We start from the raw sequence: 19109 nt of genomic DNA on the forward strand, positions 1-19109 counted from the left end.
TTGTTTATCTATTTGCTGTATCTTGTATTGGAAGTTCATCTGTATTCCATATACTCAGAGGAATAAATGTGGAAAACAGTGTTTACAGGAATTGGAAAGACTGTTGACTGAAGTGCCATAGCCTTGAATGGTCAGCATTAATGGAAGCACAGCCCATGTATATCTGGGATTCAGTCCCAGCCACAGGGACATCAAAGAAAAAGATAAAACAAAATCCATTTCCTTTAACTGCTATTAATTAAAAGGAGTCTAGTTCTAGCATTTTATGCTCTAGCCTATAATGGTAGATGAGCAATTCCAAGCTGTTCATGCTGACATTTTACCTAAGAATGTGATGTTTCTTAGAGCAGCTCAGTAAGAAGTTAGATGAATTCTAAAAATAAGAAGGTTAGTTAGAAGTATGGTAAATGCTGGTTAATAAGTTATGTAATTTTCCATTCTAGATCCTGTCAAAGAATATGGGTGTTCCCCGTGGCCTGAAGTTGAAAACTTAATTAAAAAGTGTTTGAAGGAAAACCCTCAGGAACGACCAACATCTTGCCAGGTATTACTTAGTTTATTTGCTTTTTTATGATAGATGGCAAGTATAAAGTTGTGGTTTCTGAAAAGGAATCGGACATTCAGTTAATGAGAAGCACAGGTTTCTTTGTGTTGTTCTTTTCTGGAATGGAAACTGCCATGAAATATTGCCTGCTCTCACCTTCCAGAATAAACTATTCCATTGAAATCTACTAACCACATGTTCTAGCTTGCTATTTTCCTGTGTTGCTGTGTAGCAATTGGAGTGAAACACAATTCAGATTACTTCTGATTTTTTTTACAATTCTGATTACTTTACTGGAGCTATGCAAAAAAGCCTTTGTTAAGTAATATCAGTGCAGTTACACAGTGTTCTGTGCCAGTACAAATGACCAAGCCTGCTGAGATACTGTGTCCATATCTAAAAAATGCTGTTATCTGTTGCTTGTTATTTATTGCTGTACAAGCCATTGTTGTCACCATGGGTGTGCTGTGCCTTTCTTTATAGGTTTATGAGATCCTGAATTCTGCAGAGCTGATCTGTTTGATGAGATATGTCTCCATACCTAGCACATCTACAGCAGAGTGCATGGTGGCTGCCAATCAAAGCTGCAAGAAGGCAGGAGTCTGGATAGGAAATGGGAACACAGAAAAGGCACAGCTTTCATTTGTTAACCTAAACACAGATGGACATACTTGTGAGGTATGTGGGAAAGTTGACATTTATTCTGTTTTTTCTGGCAGACAGATATATTTCAGAAAAATTAATTGCATTTTTACAGCAGGATATTACTTCTGGAAAGCTAAGCTTTGAGAGGACAAAGATTGCTCATAAGTGAGTCATCTTTGTATCCATGAAATGAGGTAGAAGAGCAGTTGCTTTTTACTCTCTTCCTGTTATCCAGCCTGAACTTTCTCATAATACTGTCTTTCTACTGCTGGATTACTTTCTTCTACTGAGATGGAAACTATTTCTAGCATGGAGACTACAGAAAGGAGTTAATAGTTAGGCAGACCTTCATATCTCTACCTCCTTTTTACCATCCAGGTTGTCTCTTAACAACTTCTCACTTCCCACAAATGCCATCTCCTTGTGCCACTTTGGTGATGCCCTCCAGTTCTTTTCATTTGATTTTGTACATCTCAATCCTATCCCATCAGCAAAGAGGAAAGGTTTTACCAAGGACTGATGTGCTGTGATGAACATGTGTGCCAGAACTGAGCATGATTCATCATCAAAGTTGTTTCAGTTCTATTTCCATCTGCCATCTGTTGACCACGATACATCTGAATTGCCAGCTTTGGTATAAATTATATGGGTTGTTTTTCTAAATATAAAATGAGAAAAAGAAATATTAGGCCACTATTTTCGTTGTTAGCAATTAGTACTGCAAGAGTTCCATTTTTTCAATTCTAAATAAATAAAAGAGTATCTTTTTTTGTCAGCATTCAACTGAGAGATTTTCCTGTGTACTGTTTGAGGGGTCCTTCCCAGCACTTGGAAGATAGGTGGCCCAGTTGATGATGTATTCTGCTAATAGGGAATTAGATTTCTTAAAGGGGAAATTAGGCCATGGGTCTGTCCAGAGTCCAAGAAGATTGTGCTATATTTTTATCATCAGTAATTTCTAGCATTTACCATTACTGAAATAATGACCAAGTTGTTTTTCTTCTTTTCTGACTCAGGATATTGCAGACAGTAAAATTATAAGTTTGGCCTTAGTGACTCTTCCTACTGAGAAAGAAAACTGGATTGTAGCAGGAACCCAGTCTGGTTCTCTGTGGGCAGTTAACACAGAAGATGAAACAAGAAGGCATCGTCTGCAGAAAATGTCAGATTCTGTCACTTGTTTGTACTGTAATTCTCTTTCAAAGCAAAGGTATAAATTAATTTTAAATGTTTGGGGTTACATTTTGAAAACACTGCTAAACTGAGGTGTTCAGAAAATAACATCTGTACACACTGCACTTTTGTTCTGACAACTGCTTATTTTGCCTGTGTTTCCACTTTATTTCGCACCCAGTGCAGCTCGGGACTACATTCATGATCACAGGGGTTGTGTTTGCTTTTAGTGTTTAATTGAATACTTGAAATACTAGAGACTTCTCATTTTAATTTTTCTTACCTGATTAAGGCACTTCTAGAATTAATTATTTTATTTTATTTCAGCAAACAGAAGAATTTCTTCTTGGTAGGCACAGCTGATGGCAAACTGGCAGTTTTTGAAGACAGAGCAGTAAAGGTAGACAACTTTGCTGTCTGTTCTACAGAGTGTTATCATTAATGTCTAAAGCAGCTACCAAGAGCTTTATTTCATGCCACTTATTTTTAGCTGCTTCTCTAAAACTAAAATTAATTGCTTCTCTAAAACTGAAATTAATTTTTTATTGCAGTCTGAGAGGAACTTCACTCTTTACAATAACTGCTATAAACAAAAGAGTTAAGAGGTGGAAAATTCCTTTGAAAGGCCTGGCAAGCTATCTAGAGATTGACATTACTGGTTGTTGTTAAGAATATTTTAACAGTTTTGACCTCCTTTATTTATTGCTGTAATAGCTCCTTTTTCCTCTCATTTAGTAGATTTTTGTATAACAGCTATGTTCAAAAATAAAATATTGCTTAGATTTTCTGTAGATCAGAGTTCTCCTCACAGAACAGATGAAGAAATGCTGGGAGCTGTTTATATCATCTGGCACCTGAAGGTTTAGTTCCTGACCAAGCATTTAGAGCAGTGATGGAGTTGCAGTGCATTTCAGAATTAGAATATGGTCCAGTGTAGGCTGTCTTCAGAGACACAGATGTGTCTTTCCAGCCAGTCCTTGAATTGTGCCAGGGGTTGCAGACAGTGTCAGTCCCTGCTCTGTTTTTGCTCTCAGGCTGTCTCCTATGGCACGTCCATAATGGGAATATGGTGCTTTTCAGTCAGTAATGTTCTGGAAATGTTCTGGGTCATCAGAAAATCTGGATGAGTAAATTTAATTCAGCAGGCTGTGTGGCCTTGTTTTAACAGCATTCTGAGTGTCTGCATCCTCCTTGTTTCTAATACAGAATATATTTTTTGCAGTGTAAGGGTGCTACACCTTTGAAGATACTGACAATAGGAAATGTTAGCACACCCCTGATGTGCTTAAACGAATCCTCATGCTTCTCTGAAAAAAATGTAATCTGGGGAGGCTGTGGAACAAAAATCATTGCCTTAACCAGTGACTTCTCTGTTCATAAGCTCATTGAAACAAAGACAAGTCAACTGTAAGTTCTTGAGTTTTATAAGTGATGTTATTTGGCTCATTTGTTTTCATCAAAGGTTTCTGACAGTACTTTGATGTAATGTCTTGTTCTAGAGCTCATTCTTTGAGTTTGCTTGTTTCTCTTCTTTTCTTTCCATAATGCAGATGGAGTATCAGTGAGTAATGTTGAAAGTATTTGTTGCTGCTTTTAAGCAAGGAAATACATTTTTACTCCATAGAGAATGATGAAGTCAGTATCTATGCAACTGATCAGTTTTCATCTCCAGTTGGCCTAGTCCAGGCCCTGTTTGTTTTATTTAGAATTACACATACATATTTATCACAGTATTTGTCCTTCCATGTTTGTCAGTGTATGCGTGCATATCCTTGCCCTATATATATTTAATCATGTCTGATTGCTGAATTCTCACTATTTAGAAATTATTGACTGAGGGTTTGGGAGTGTTTGATGTAATTCTCATATGGACAAATCCTACTCTGAAGTTAAGGGGAATTTTTCCTGAGCAGGGAAACAGTGTTTGATGAGAAAGATTTATTAATAGACTTAGAGCATTAGTGTGCCTCCAAGGATGTCAGCAGCCTAACTCTGTTACTATGAGAATTTATGTTGAACTGTAGGAAGATTAAAGCAAAGCCTTTCAATTGTATCTTAGCCTAATTTGATTTTAGGGCTGAATGATTCTACAACAGTCAGAGGGAAACTAATCCCATTCAAAGTAGTGAAGTTTTCTACTAGGTATGTTCTGTGTATCTGACTGGAGTTCTTCTCTCTTCTAGGTTCTGCCATAATGCTTACAGTGATGCAAACATTATTTCAATAGCAATAGACAAATCCATCTACTTGGCAAAGAAAAACAGCCATTTTGTGGAAATCTGGGACAAGAAAACAGAAAAACTTTCTGAATTAATTGACTGTGCACATTTTCTGAAGTAAGTGGTTTATTTCAGATTTTTGGCCTGGTCGATAGGAAGGGGAATATCAGATTGCCTTCTCTAGCATGGTACCCTAACCTGCCAGAAGTCAGGCATTTATCCAGTTTGTTGGATTTCCTATCCTGTCTTTTGGCCCAGAACTTCAGAATATTCCATGCAGAATCCCACTTTTTAAAGACCCTTACTGTATTTCCCAATTTCTCTATGATGTCAAGAAGGCTCATTTAGCTCAAGAAAGAAGAAAGTCTTTTGCTGCCCTTCAGGTACTAAGGCTAATCCAGCTACTTCCTGCATCCCCTGAACAAGAATGTTTTTACAGTGCACAAATTCAGTAGGAAATTAGATTTTTATTAATTGTGACAACTTTTTCATTTGCATTTAAATTGTTGCTCTGCCTTAACATGCCACATCCATGTATTTTTATGGTGAGGTTAGGAGCAGGTGTAGGTGTGCTTTGCTGTGCCATTAACCTCCTGCAGACTGGGGGAGAACTGAGAAGTGTTCCTGCCTTCTATTTAAAGGTCTTCTGAAGCAGACCAGATGGCTCTTTGGAGTCCAGTAGTTTTCATCCCAGTTTGTTTGCATGAGAATTTTGTGTTTGGCTTGGTGAATGATTGCTTAAAATCTCGTATTCAGAGTGTCATTTAGTAGCTGCAGAATAGGTGCCACCAAATTCCAATGCAAATTCTTTCCATACTTATAGGAACAAAGTGGAAAAATTAAATAAGGAATCAAAACACAAACTGGCTTATTCAGGAAGAGTGAAGACCATTTGTCTGCAGAAGAATACTGCACTGTGGATAGGGACAGGAGGAGGACACATCTTGCTGCTTGACTTGTCAACACGTCGTCCTGTACGAGTTATAGACAAGTTCTGTGATTCTGTTCGAGTCATGGTAACAGCTCAGCTGGGTAAGTAAAACCTTCAAGTGATGAGTACTTTGAGGTTTGCTCTGTGCTGCTTGTTGTGGTGTTCCAGGAACAGATTAGCATTATCCAGGATTTGTTCAGTCATGCTACTCCATGGCTGTCCTCTTCCATCAGTGTCAGACTCTAGGGTGCAAACTGAGCAGGCTGAATACCTGAGCCCACATAAATCAGCAGCTCTTCCCTGGCTGGTCACTGGTCTGCACATGAGCTCCCCACCTTACCTGCATCCCTATGCTGTGCTTCAGCACAGCTCTCACCATCCTGTCACAGGTCACTCTGTCCTCTCTTACATGTGTCTGCCTTTTTCTTTCTCCATCTCAAGTGTTACACTTATGGCTTCTCTCTCTGTGGACTATACTGGACTTTAATAATTTTTCTTTCATTGCTTATTGGCTAGTTTTCTTCTCCTGTCCTCATTCAGGAATGGTTCTTTTAGATTTGGGTCACAGGCAGATCAGAGCAGAGCTGGTAAAGTGCTACACACCTGGACTTGGGGTGTGGACTTGTACAGATGTGCTGCTGCTTTCATCAGGGACAGTTGTTTTGAGCTGCTGTAGGCAGACAGGAGTTGTGAGGTTTCAGTGGTGACCACCAACAGCCACAGGAAGGCAGCTGAGGAAGGGACACTTTTTGGCTGTTGAAGCTTCCTTCACCTGTGCACTGTCCTGCACCTTTCTCAAAAGTAATAAAAGCCATATAAACTCAAGTTTGTGGTACTGCTGTGGTGAATACAGTCAAAATACACATAGTTCAAAAAGTACTTTGTGGCACAATATGTGGATCCCCATCCCTTTCCACCGTGTTTTGGAAAAAACTCTGGAGTTTCCTTGTCAGTGTTATTTAAAGTGTGTTTGCTGTCCAAAAAAAAAAACAAACAAGCAAACACTGAAGCTGTTGTGAATTCAGCAGCACACTGTAATTCTGCTAGTAAATATCACAGTTGTAGGCTGTGGATGTTTTCTCTGTACCACGAGGAACTTATTCTGCAAGCTGTCTTCCTTTCTGGCACCAGATGAATGCATAGAGTGCAGTCAGGTCATAGTTCTGGCAAGGCTGTATGAGTCAAACATACCTCACCTTCCTCTGCTTTCCTTTGCCTGAAACAGCAAGTGTTACAGTCTGGTCAGAGCCCAGCTGGTAATGGTGCCAGCTACAGCAGAGCATTAGCATTCCATCTAGGCCTGATGGCTACAGTGTTAGTATCTTAAAGGGACATTTTATTTTCAGCACTTTGTAAAGAATAGTTGCCATGAAAACATAATAATTTTTGCCTTGCTGCTGTCATTGATTGGGAAAATATATAGAATAGTGTGATTTAAAAAGCCTTGAGGCTCAGTCATGTCAAAATTTTAATCAACGTTTTATTTGTAGAAAAATTAATATTGAGGAGTTTAGCTTCATTTGCACAAATCTCAAGAACAGAAAATAAGATTGATATATGCAGTTTGATGTGCATTTTTTTCTTTTGATCATCTTTTTGCAGCAATTATTTATAAGGGCTAGGGTTTTTTTCCTAAATTCAAGGACTTGGTTTCTACTGGAATCCCTGAAAATGGCACTGAGGCTGCTGAGCAGTGTTTCAACAGTACCGCATTGCTTATATGAAATAAGAGAAGATAGAGAGAAATATTTTTTATAATATTTGTGTGAAATAGTTTCATTTAAGGTTAAAATATATAATGTCATGGAGGGGTAAAAAAGGAAAAAGAGATTGCCAGACTTTGAGACATTAATTTTATCTGTACTTCATATATGAATATGGAAATACAATGTTGTTTTCCAACTCTGTTACCTAACACATTGATGTTCAATAGGCATGAGACTTACCATAGAGAATAATTTAGATATAAATCTCTTGTTTATTTTGCAAGTGCAAATTTAGATTTCTATACGGTAAGACAGGACCAAGGTCTAAATAAGAAACATTATACTTTCGTTCCAATCACTTTTGTAAGGAGTATGGGTAGGACTGGCTATAGGAAAAAATTAAATTTATGAAAAATCTGAGCATGGAGCATGAGTGTGGTTTCTACCATCCCTCATCTACTATAAGCAGATTTACATCACTCTCAGAGGAGAATATAGTGCTGAACTCCTTGGGGCAGGAAACACCTCTCTCTACCTTGCAGAGGTCCCAGGCATGTTAAACTTCCCAACTGCAGCTTTCACACAAAAAGTTGAGCCATATTCCAGACTATTTATGCCCCAGGAACTGCTCCCCTGCTCATGTTTGCCCTGGGAGCATCAGGCTCCATGCTTGAAGCTGCAGTGGGGTGTCTGCACAGGGGGGCTGCTCCTTGCCTGGCCTGCTCCTCTCCAGGGACCCAGGCTGGGCCCTGGATTCCCCTACCAGCTGAAAGCCAAGGGCTGCCAGTAGGAACAGGGAGCTGCTGTGGCAGGAGAACATGTGACAGCTTCTGTCTGTCTTTGCAAGACATTTATAGACATGACTTGTTGAAAATAAGCAGGAAGTTGATATTGAAACACTGGCACATTCTGTTTATCCTTTTGTGATCCAACCACTCCTGTCTTCCAGGTCTTTTTTTTTTTGTGTTATTCATTAGGCAGCTTCTTATGATCTATCCCCTATTTCCACTTCCCACCCATATGCCATCATAAGTTTTAGTTCATAGTTTTTACTCAGTTTTTTGTCATATTTGGTTGGTTTGGTTTTTTTCATAACTGAACTGGTATGTTTGCTGTGCACTGGGACTTCACTTGCAGCCTGTCCTTTTGCTGTGACATGTTTCCTGTGACTCTGCCACCTCTGCCTGTGCTGTATAATAGGGTGCTTTGTTCTTGGGCTTGTTCAGCAGGCTGGTGGGCTGATCCTGTGCTTATGCCTTGGAACCCTGATAAACCCTGACATTAAATGGAGATGGGAACTATATTGTCTTTGTGTCTGGGTTTTTCATGGTTAATGATTTTGAATAAAGGGTCTGATTGATTGAACTCTGCTTTCTGTCCTCTTATGCTCTTATGCCTTGATGTCATTTACTCTTTCTGTATTGAATTACAAAGTTCACATTGAAATTAAGATTTGACATTTTATTTCTTTGTAAAAGGGAGTCTCAAGAATGTGGTCCTTGTTTTGGGATATTGCTATAAAAGTGACACCGAAGACAACAAATATCACAAAGGTATCTGCATTGTGTTTTACTAACTTGTATTATTAGTGGAGGAGACACTATTGTGCTTGACTACTCACTGAGAGTGAAGAGTTGATCATCATTTGATGAAATTTTATTGAAACACTACAATTAAGTAGTTTTTGTTTTATTTTGCATATCTGGGGTCATACAAATTGAAAGTAACTTCCAAAAAAGGATCTGATGAAGCCACTGTTTGAAGGATTTAATACAATTTGTTTCAAAGCTGTATTTGGAGAGTAAATGTCATTGTCTAATTGGAGAATGTATCAAATGGATTTCCAGAGGTGTCTGTGCTAGGTCAGGAATCCCCGGTGCTTTCATGAGTGATGTGAATGAAAGAATAGTGAATGTACTTTTTAGTTTTGCAGACAACTCACAGCTAAGACAAGCTCCCCAGAGGGCAGGATTAGAAGTCAAAGTGACCCTGACAAATAGAACTAATGGTCTGGAAGGAAATAGGATAGAATTCTGTAAGGACAAATGCAAGACCTTTATTTAATTAGGAATAATCTGCTGCACCAGCATGAGGAAATGATCAGCTTAAACAGCAGTGCTGCAGAAAATGGGTCAGAATTGATCAGAGGCTGGTCATGAATCAGCCCTGTCACGTGGGTGCAGATGAGGCAAACACCACTCTCACACCATGAAAGTGGTGTCTATAAGGCATGAGCTAGTTCTTACACTCTGCTGGGTGCTAATGTGGCCTCTGCTGGAGGAGCCTAACCATTTATTGCTGAATGATCTGGACTATTAGGAATAATCCAGAGGAGACAAATACAGCCTGTGAGGAAATGTTGAAGGGAATTAAATTGGTTAATATAAATAAAGCTTAGAGAGGACACAATAATAGCCTTCAAATATGTAAATGAAGAGCAAGAGAATAAAGACTTCTCTATATTCCCCGTGGGTAGGATAAGCACTAACAGGTTTCTGTTACAGCAAGGGAGATTTCGGTCAGACATCGGTAAAAGTTTCCTAACAATTAGGACAGCAAAGTGCTGGAAGATAGAAGAGCTGCATCTTTAGATTTTTCTAAGAACAGTTAAAGCTGATGCTCTGATCAATGCCCTTCTTCATCTTTATCTCATCCCTGTTTCAGTGACCCCTACAAATGTGGCAATGACAGTATAAAGTCAAGGAGGGCAAGTGTGGGTGAGCTGACTGAAATGGCTGAAACTTTAGAGCATTGGGTTTACATTGTGGTATTCCCCAATTTCTGAACCATAAGAACATTTATTGGCTTGTTAGCATTTTTATTTTATTTAAGAATGACATTAATTACAGAGAAGAATCAGGGACTCCAGAATGCTTGGGGCCTTAGTTTGTAAGCCTCAGTTCATGTAAGTGTTCTCAGTTGTCCCTATTCCACTAAAAACAGTGTGAATTTTTCATGAACAAAGAGTTGTTTGGATGAATGGAGACTGAGGAAGTGACCTTTTCTCAGTATATTCACTACTTAAATTAAATAAATTTTTATTTTACAGTGAATGTGGTTTGAGTCTCATAGGCATTGGGGTATATCTGCTGGGAAAGAGAGATGAAATTTTAGCAGCACCTCAGTATTGGCATTAGCTGTAGCTCAGGTCAGTTCCTTAATGCCCATGGGCACCAGAAATGTTTTTTTTCAAGTACTTTTAAATGGTATAGTCTAAATTTAGGAACTAGAATGCAAATCATTGTGCAAATACAAACAGCTTGTAACACATAACTGCATCACCTCGCACACAAAGTGTCATGGAATTTGTCTTCTGGGTCTTAATGATCATGCTTCATTGGGTAAATTTATGAGTAATTGAGAACAAGCAGATAAGCAAAATAATTTCTAATTATGCAGTAACTCATCTCTGTTGCAGTTTTCAAATTCTCATTTTTTTCCCCAGAGTTACAATCCTGCGTGTCAGTGTGGGACATTAACCTGCCCCATGAAGTGCAAAACCTGAAAAAACACATAGAAATGAGACAGGAATTAGCAGAAAAAATGAAGAGCTTTCCTTTGGACTGAAAAGTCACCCTGCAAGTGCCATTTTTTTTCTAGTCTTCCATCCTAACATACTGTGCAATATTTACAACTTCTTCTTCCTGTTATTTTTAACCTAAAGCAGGAAGAAAATTACCATGAGAGTATTCATAGGATGCCAAGAAGAAAGAAGTTATTTTTAATATTTGAAAGGACAGAAAACTGTTGGGAATTTCTGATTCTTAAATGCTATCATGGATCTGTTGTTTACCTGTGAAGTTCTGCTCTCTGCAACTATGGCTCAACTTAGGTATAACATCGTTCATTCAGTTTTTGATCCCAGTTAAACTGGGAATAAGCCAGGAGACTATAAATGGCTCTAATTTACTTCATTATCTCTATGAGTTGACACTCTAATAAGAAGCAAAATTTAAGCCTCTGTGTGCTTACTGCACTTTGCATGTATGAGTTTGCTCCTGTGATTCATGGTTTTGTAATGTCAGAGCTCGTGACCCTGTGAAAAAACGTCATCTAACAGCAGTGTTTAAAGGAATATGTAATTACTACATTACTCTTTAAAACAACAGGCAGAATTGTCTGTGTTTCTTCCATGAATAATTGACTTTTTTTTTTCCATTATGACCAGAAAAAACCCCATTGTGCTACTCTAATAAAATAGCTCCAGATTAAACACACGGTGAGGCCTCCTCCCGTCGGTGCCCTCGTGCAGCGCTGCAGTCACTGCACTGGGCTGGGAACAGTGCCAGGCACAAAACTCCCTTGGGCAGCTCTCTGGGAAGAGAGAAGAGAAAGCACGGGGTCACTGCTCTGGTCTGAATGCTGCTATGACTTGCTCTTAGTCCAACTTGCTTGTTTGCTTACCTCAGTCTAAAAAAAGGGGAACTTTTGCTTTGATTTTTCTAACATGCAAAGTTTCCACTTACTCATTCTTGTTGGAATTTGTGTTGTTTTGGGGGTAATCAGGGGAACCTTGAGGAGTGTAAGAACTGGCTGCCTCTTCCAAATTTGTTTCTACACATCATCATTCAAGAGGCACTTTTTGCTACTTTCTGGCTGTAAGTGCAAGCTGCTGCTTACAGCCCACACTGACCTGCTCTAAGGATGTGCCTTATTTCTGTCCTCCTGAAGACAGACACTTCTTTTTTTGATACCAGAAGAATCCACAGGGTGCTCCCAAAAACCTCAGGGAGTGGAGCATCCAGAGCCATTCCTGAGTCTATGGAGCTGAACAAGGTTGAGCAACCAAAAAGTTCTCAGTTTTTTTGTTTGGGTTTTTTTTTTGTGTGTTTTTTGTTTGTTTCTTTCTTTTTGGAAAATTACATACTGGGACAACAGCATTTCTTATGTCCAACTCTAGCATTGATCTATTTTCTGCCAGTTGTGGAATGCATACTCAGGATTCTTTTCAGATATGCATCCCAGTTTCTATGAATTCTTGTAATCTGTGTACTGAGAAGAATTTGCTATTTATATGGGATTTTATAACTCAGAAAATATATATTATGTTAGAATGAATATGGTTGGTTTTTTTAAAAGAAAAGAATATATACATTGTGATTAAGTTTATTTGTAAGTAATTTTGAAATGTAAGCCTAAACATTTCTATTAAAACTGTGCTTTGTTAATAATGTAAGTCTCCTTTCTCATCATTGAATTTTTAAGGAGGGGCTTTTCTGTGCAGCTTTTGTGGCATTTATTTCCTTCAGCATGATGCAAAATCCTGGCTCTGTAAGTATTATTGACACAGCTGCATTCCTGCTGCACACTGCTCTGTTGCAGTGCATGTCTTGAGCCCTTTTCCCTTTCCCTGTTTCCCTTCTGCGTGGTGCTCCTGCAGCCTTCCCCAGAGATGGGAGGTGACCTGTAAGGAGAATTGTCCCTGCAGTCACTCCTCACCTCTCCAAGGCTCTGGATAACACTGATCCATAGATCAATTGGGTCATGCATTCAGTATTACAGGGAGGGCAAAGAACAAAAGAAACAGCAGCCAAAAGTGAGTCAGGAGCTCATTGCAAACCCGACTCAACTGGCCACTGCTGATTTATCTGTGGCTGGAGAGAAAAATTCTGTCATGGTGGTAATTCACTGGGACTGTGAGCACAGTGATCCCACTGCATCCTCACCAAATACTAAAAATAGTACTGCAAGAAAATATTTAGAGAACATCTTCTGTTGGTGCTTCTTGTTCAAAGTGCTCAGGGCCTGGCATGCCCTCCCCAGCTGGCACCTGCCACCAAGGGCAGGAGCAGCACCATTGAAACCTGCACTAAAGGGAAACCTGTTCCCAGAACATGTCTACTGACAAACTATTAGGAAAGAGGGAAAAATAAATATCCATCACTTCGTGTTCACTCTGGTTTCAGTGGAGCTGTTTGAAACCAGTGCAAGCTGATCACATAAGAGGGCAAGTTCTGTCAGATATAGTTTCTTGCATGCTTAGGATAACATCCAACATGTGAAAACAGATAACCCTTACTTCAGAGGAGAGCCTGTTTGCTCATGGGAAACAAGCATGTGGTGTGGTGTGACTCAACACCTGAGCTGGGACAGGTGAGTAACCCCATGTCCCTCACTACCCTAAAGGCAAGGAGACTAAATATACACAGTGCTTGATTGGATACTGTTGGGGGTTCTTTAGAGTATCCTTCCCCTCCTGTGCTACTGGCTTTAATTAGAGTAATTCTTTTTTATTGGTTGCTTGCTCTGATAAATTACATATGCAGATTCACCTGGTCATTAATTTTAACCTCATTTCTTTTACAAGCAGTTCCTATACTATAAACAAGCTGTGCAGCCTGATTTAATGCACTTTTGGAATTATGTCCTGGCATTCCTCTGAACACTCACACTCCCTCCAGTGTCCCCTATTATTATGCTATTACTACTTCATGCACCACTTTGGGGCAAAACTGGGACACATAAGGGAGGGGAGAGAGAATGAGGCCTCTCAGGTGTGGTTTAACCCCAAAACATGGGCATTTGCAAGACAAATAATCCACTCTACAATGAACACTTCAGATACCAGAGACATGAGAAAGTAGTCAGGGAAAACTATGAGTCTCAGTGAATGACAGTGACAGTCATATTTTTCTATTAGTCTTTCAAGTAGAAAAGCATATGAACAATTTTTCTCACTTACTTTCTGGCTTTTGTAATTAATTTTAAAAATATCTGGAAAGAGCTCCCCTTACCTGTCTTAAGAGAACCAAATTTCCTCATCAAAACTAGCAAGTATTCTGTTATTTCTCTCTCAATTAGTTCTTCATCCCAGGACTGTACTGACCTGCACACTCTCTTACATAAAGCCTTCTTCATGGCCTTTGAACAGGTATAACTCACTGGCTGCCAGCATACTATTTGGTAACTTCTCTTTTTTTTTGTTCTGTTTTGTTAGGTAGGCATGTGTCTTTGCAACAATTAATTTATAAATACAGAATAGCATAATCACATGAAAATGAAGAATCATACTTATTGCATATCCATATTTTAAAATTCATCGTTTTAAGAGGAAGAAACTACAAGATGTATTAGTTATTGTTGTATTAACAAAGGGAAACATCATTTACCAAAAATTTAGAAGTGAACCCAGGTGAAATTTCTAACAGACAGTTTCAGGAATGTTCTTTGCTGCTCCTGTGAGATGTGCAAGCACTGTGAGGACAGTGCCTTGACCTTTAGGCACCTCAGCAAGACTCCTCAATACTTACACTGCTCCTTGTTCGGTCAAGCAGCAGAATTACAATAATTATTAAATGTTGATACAACTTTTTTCCCTGCAGTCACCTTGATGCTGACTGCTACCCACCTTTTTACATGGGTTGTTTGGACTGAGCAGTAAACTGGAATAATTTTTTTAAGGTAATTCGAATTTATGATACACCAATAGATCTATTAAAAAAACAGTAGCTTTTTTAAACTATGCCAGTATGATTCTAGTAAAAACATGATGAAAGTCAGAAAACAAGCAAAGGTCTTTTCTTTTTTCCCTTTCCACTGTGTTGCTTTGGCTTCCTGCTGCCAGAGGTTTAAGTGCTGCTGTCAGTCCCTACAAAGGCCGTCACTAATTAGTGAGGAGAGACTTAACACTCAATGCGCTGTCTTTGGCGGAGGTCATTATTTACTTCACTTCACCACAGCTCATTAATGTTACTGATCTGAAAAGTTAAAGCAGACAGAAGAAGGGAAAGAAATTAAAGTCTCCTGGGGCCATTTTAGTGTTTTGCCTTTTCTGAACCATTTTTTCCCGTGCCGTGTCGTGGCCCTGGCTCCTGACGGCACAGCTGTGTCTGGGAGAGGGGCAGGCTCGGCTGGGGGGCTGTGGCACCGCTGCCACCCAGCCGAGAAGCACTGAAACCATTCTGCAGGAAAGCGGGGCGGGAGAGAAGGGAGGAAAGAGAGATAAATGGAGAAATAAATAACAAGCAGAAGCTGGCAGCGTCAGTGCTCAGCAGCCGAGCCGGCAGCGTTGCGGGGGTCGGGGCCCGGCTTTGGTGCTGCCAGTGCCGCCTCACAGATCCCCTCAGGGCCCTCCCCAGCGAGGTCAGGCAGAAAACGCGGCCAAACGCTGCCCGGTGCTCAAGGATGCCTGGGCAGGAGCGAGCAGGCTGGAATCCCCTCCAGCGACATCGGGCTGCATCCCACCGGGAGCTTCCAGCTCCTCCTGTGCCAGCACCTCCCGTGCCGGAGCAGCCCGGCCTGCCCCGGCCGCGGCTCCCTCTCTGGGGCACGCCCGGCCGCGCTGGCCCTGCGCCACCTGCAGAGCTGTTTAACCGGACTGCAAAGGGAACACAACCCGCCACTGCAAGCTCCCTTTTTAAGGGAAGGATGAGCCACAAGCAGTCCCAGCAGGGAGGGACAGGCCCCGCTCAGCCCCACGCAGTGACCGGGGAGCGGTGCCGCAGCCCACGGGGTCCCACGGCTGCAGCATCGCCGCCTCCTCCCTGCTCGGGGTCCGGGCAGGGCCCAGCCCGCACAGCGCCATCGGCCCTGAGGGCACAGCGAGCCGCGACAGGCCACGGACAGTGCCGACGGAAACAGCTGGCACTTTTCGCTAGAGATACACCAGCATAAGGTCGGAGAGTCTCACTTCTGCTTTTTCTTGCCACAACACCTCTGCAGTTGCCTTGAACACATCTGTTTTCTGTGGAGTTACAAGAAACATCCACCCCCGCCCCCATCTGCCAGGCTCCTGGGCTCTGCAATTGGGACTTCAAATCAACTGAGCTAAGGCTGAGGCCCAGAAATGACAACTTTATACCAGTATCATCAGAGATCACAAGAAATATTTTATAAAAGCTGCAGAACGCTCTCAAAGCTGTGAGCCCTTGGATGAGCAGCAGCAGAGGCTGCAGTTTGCCACACAGGGGTGGGTTCAGGTGCTGCTAGTGGAGGAATGAAAGCCAGTCCATTCCTCCTCAGGTGATGCTGGCCATGTAAAAAGTATTTCCTCTCTCCACAAGCCTCCAGAGACTGCTACAGTGACCACTTCTTTGCATTAGTCAGGTTCGAGTGAAACTCAAAGGATGCTGTTAAACCGCATATGGTAAGTAAAGGTTTAATGAGCTTCCTGTTATTCCAAAGAAGGTCAAAATTTGCAAAGTGAATTTCTAAACTTCAGGAAAGGTGCCCTCTAAAGCCCACACTACTGGCTGAAGCACGGCCGCCGCAGCACCTGATGCATGCAGAGCCAAAGGTGGGGGCACCCTGCCCTGCTCACTTTAAATGCCACTGTTGTTCACAGTCACGTTTAGTAACCAACCACCAGCCAAGGAATTAAGCTTTGCTAAACAGTAATTTTCAAATGTTATTCATGAGTCAAAACTCGGCTCCCCCTGCTTTTTTTTTTCTTTTCCAAAATAGTCCTACGTGCTGAGCACTCTACAACTGGACAATCTCGTGGCAAAATACACCTTGTAATTACAGGAAAATTTTTAAGGGTAAAACCCAACCCCAAACCCTTTCAGTTCCATTTTTATGGCTATTACAGCTAAACCTAGCAATAGACACCAACACCTGGGCTCTGCAGGGACTCAGAAGCAGCTGCTGCAGAGCAACTGGTTCTGCTGAAAGAGTCTGAAATCTGCTTTGCTGCCCAGCCTGGCCAGCAGCTGTTTGCCTCTTGTCCCCAGACCATACCAGGGTTCCCCTGACTGGTCCTGCAACTCTGAATATTTATATATATATATATATATATATATATATATATATATATGCAAAGCAAAACAAAACCAAAAACCCAAACCACAAACAAACAAACAAAAAACCCCAAACCAAGCCACAGTGAGATTTTGCTTGAATTTTGGTAAGTGGAAGCCCCACTTGTTTTCAGAGCATGCCTTCAGCTCTCACCCAGGGGAGGCTGCACTACGCAGCCTTAAAGGTTCATGTTTTGATTAGTTCATGTACCAGCTCTCACAAAACTCCTCTGGAAGGCAGGGAAAGGTGACACTGCCTTTCTCCTGGGCCAGCAGCAACCAGAAATGCTTTGGAAATGATGCTAAGCTATGGCAGAAAATATGAATTATTTCACATGCTTTTAACTAAGTCAGCTCAAATGCAGGCCAGTGCTCTAGCAAGCACTGTGTGGAAGGGCAGATGGTGGACAGACCTGCACCATCAAACCCTTGCCAGTGCACAAAAGGCAGTAGGCAAAGTCCCTTAAGGCTCCTTGAAGCATTAATTGCTAAACATTAATGTTATATTGCAAGCATGGACATTTTCTCTCACCAGCAGGTCCACTGCCAAGGCCAAATATCAGACATAATTTGCATTCACTGGGCATTGGCAGAAAAAAAAAAAAGTCTTTACAAGAAGTATCTTTGCACCAGTCTGAGTAAGGAAGGTGCAAATAAACCCCAGCTTTGGGGATGCCTTTTAAAAACAGAGGTCTTAGCAAGTATCCCCAAACAAGCTGTTCTTTCCCATCTTCCCAGAAGAAAGCTGCAGCACTTGGCTGCCTCTGAAGAAATAGGGAGCAGAGTTTTAGTATCACCAGAGCCACTGGAGATGTGACAAGGTGATCACAGCCTCCTGCTGCAGGGTCACTGCATCATTACACAGGACAGCTTTAGCAACAGATGCTCTCCCAGAGAGCTCAGCAGCAAAAGGACAAGGCAACAGCTGCCTCCCTGACCTTGGTTTTGTCTGCTCAGTTAATCACAGCTCCATTTATACACCAAGTATTATCTGCCTCTGACCCTTGCTAAGCAACTACACCCTCTACTTAGGGCTTGGTTTGTCAGATCAGTCCCTGAAAAGCTTTAAAAGATCCTGCAAGGGCAGGAAGGAAGGTTGTTGCTCAGTTCCATGCAGGACTGATTCCAGCAGTCCATGTCCCTGTACTGCCATGGACACCCCAAACAGGCACCCCAGGCAGAGCCAGTGGCTGCAGAGAAAGGCTGAGCCCCCTCCCTGCAGTACAGGTCCTCACCACAGAGCTTTTGAGAGGGAAAGAGGTGAATTTTCTTTCAAATTACTTACCTGTTTCTAGGATGAGAATTTCAGGGGAAAGCAGCTTGGGTTTGCTTTTTTAAAAAAGGCCTGCTACATCTCTTAACCTAATCCCTTTCCAGCTATAGACAGACATTCATTTCCTCCCCATCTCTCCACTAGCAAGAGTTCCAGAACATCTGCTAGAAAAGTCAGGGAAAAGAATGAAAAGAGCCTGATGTAGAGAAATTTCCATTCCTTTACCCACTTGACTGTGTTCTTGTGGTGTGTCCTGCAGTAGGCACCAATGCACAAAACAGAGGTGGTAAAAAGATGGCAGCCATAGAGTGGCATCCATGCCAGCCTGAGTCCCACTGCCCAGCCACACCCACCACAGCCCCTCACACACAACTCAAGAGCACAGCACACTCACCTAGAACACTGTTATCATGGTAAGTTACATTAATTTACCCCTTCTCTCAGCCCACAATCGATTTTCCCCAATGTTCTCTCACAGCTGCAGGTCTGATCACAGCCTGTCTCTGCCCTGCCAGTTTGCTTTTGCTGCCCTGTCCACAGAGCAGGTACCTGCCCCAACAGCCTCCCTGCACACTGAAATCTCATCCCACCTTCTGCTGAACCACACCAGCAACCCCTTACTGAGGGACCCTGCAGTGCCAGGGATGGCTACAGTCTGGCCTTTTCCTTTCTGTTTTGTGAAAGGCACCCAGGAAGCACCATCACAACTCAGAGATTTTATAGTAACTTGTCAATGCTGCATGGTGCTGGCTGGCAGGTGACATGGCCAAAGATGGTCTGTTCTGTTAAAAACCCAGCTTGGTGCTTGCCCTTGAGCCATAAAACCATCACTGGAGCAGGATCTGTTCCCATCCCTCCCCAGCCCTTGGGTCTGGCACCAG

The 19109-nt window shown here is 41.6% G+C and overlaps 1 protein-coding gene across 3 annotated transcripts in view; it reads left to right on the forward strand.

The window, feature by feature from the left end:
- LRRK2 (leucine rich repeat kinase 2) overlaps positions 1-12371 on the forward strand; it is a 61525-nt gene extending 49154 nt beyond the window's left edge. For all 3 annotated transcript variants that reach the window (XM_063155477.1, XM_063155478.1, XM_063155479.1), the window contains 9 exons: positions 444-544; positions 1028-1222; positions 2206-2399; positions 2690-2762; positions 3585-3769; positions 4546-4698; positions 5405-5613; positions 8697-8771; positions 10664-12371. In XM_063155477.1, coding sequence (XP_063011547.1) covers positions 444-544; positions 1028-1222; positions 2206-2399; positions 2690-2762; positions 3585-3769; positions 4546-4698; positions 5405-5613; positions 8697-8771; positions 10664-10785 — 1307 coding nt within the window. In that variant the 3' untranslated portion in view covers positions 10786-12371. The remainder of the gene's footprint in view (positions 1-443; positions 545-1027; positions 1223-2205; positions 2400-2689; positions 2763-3584; positions 3770-4545; positions 4699-5404; positions 5614-8696; positions 8772-10663) is intronic.
- The last annotated feature ends 6738 nt before the right edge of the window (positions 12372-19109 follow it).

This window comes from Melospiza melodia, chromosome 4, assembly GCF_035770615.1.
Source record: "Melospiza melodia melodia isolate bMelMel2 chromosome 4, bMelMel2.pri, whole genome shotgun sequence".
Taxonomy (NCBI): domain Eukaryota; kingdom Metazoa; phylum Chordata; class Aves; order Passeriformes; family Passerellidae; genus Melospiza; species Melospiza melodia.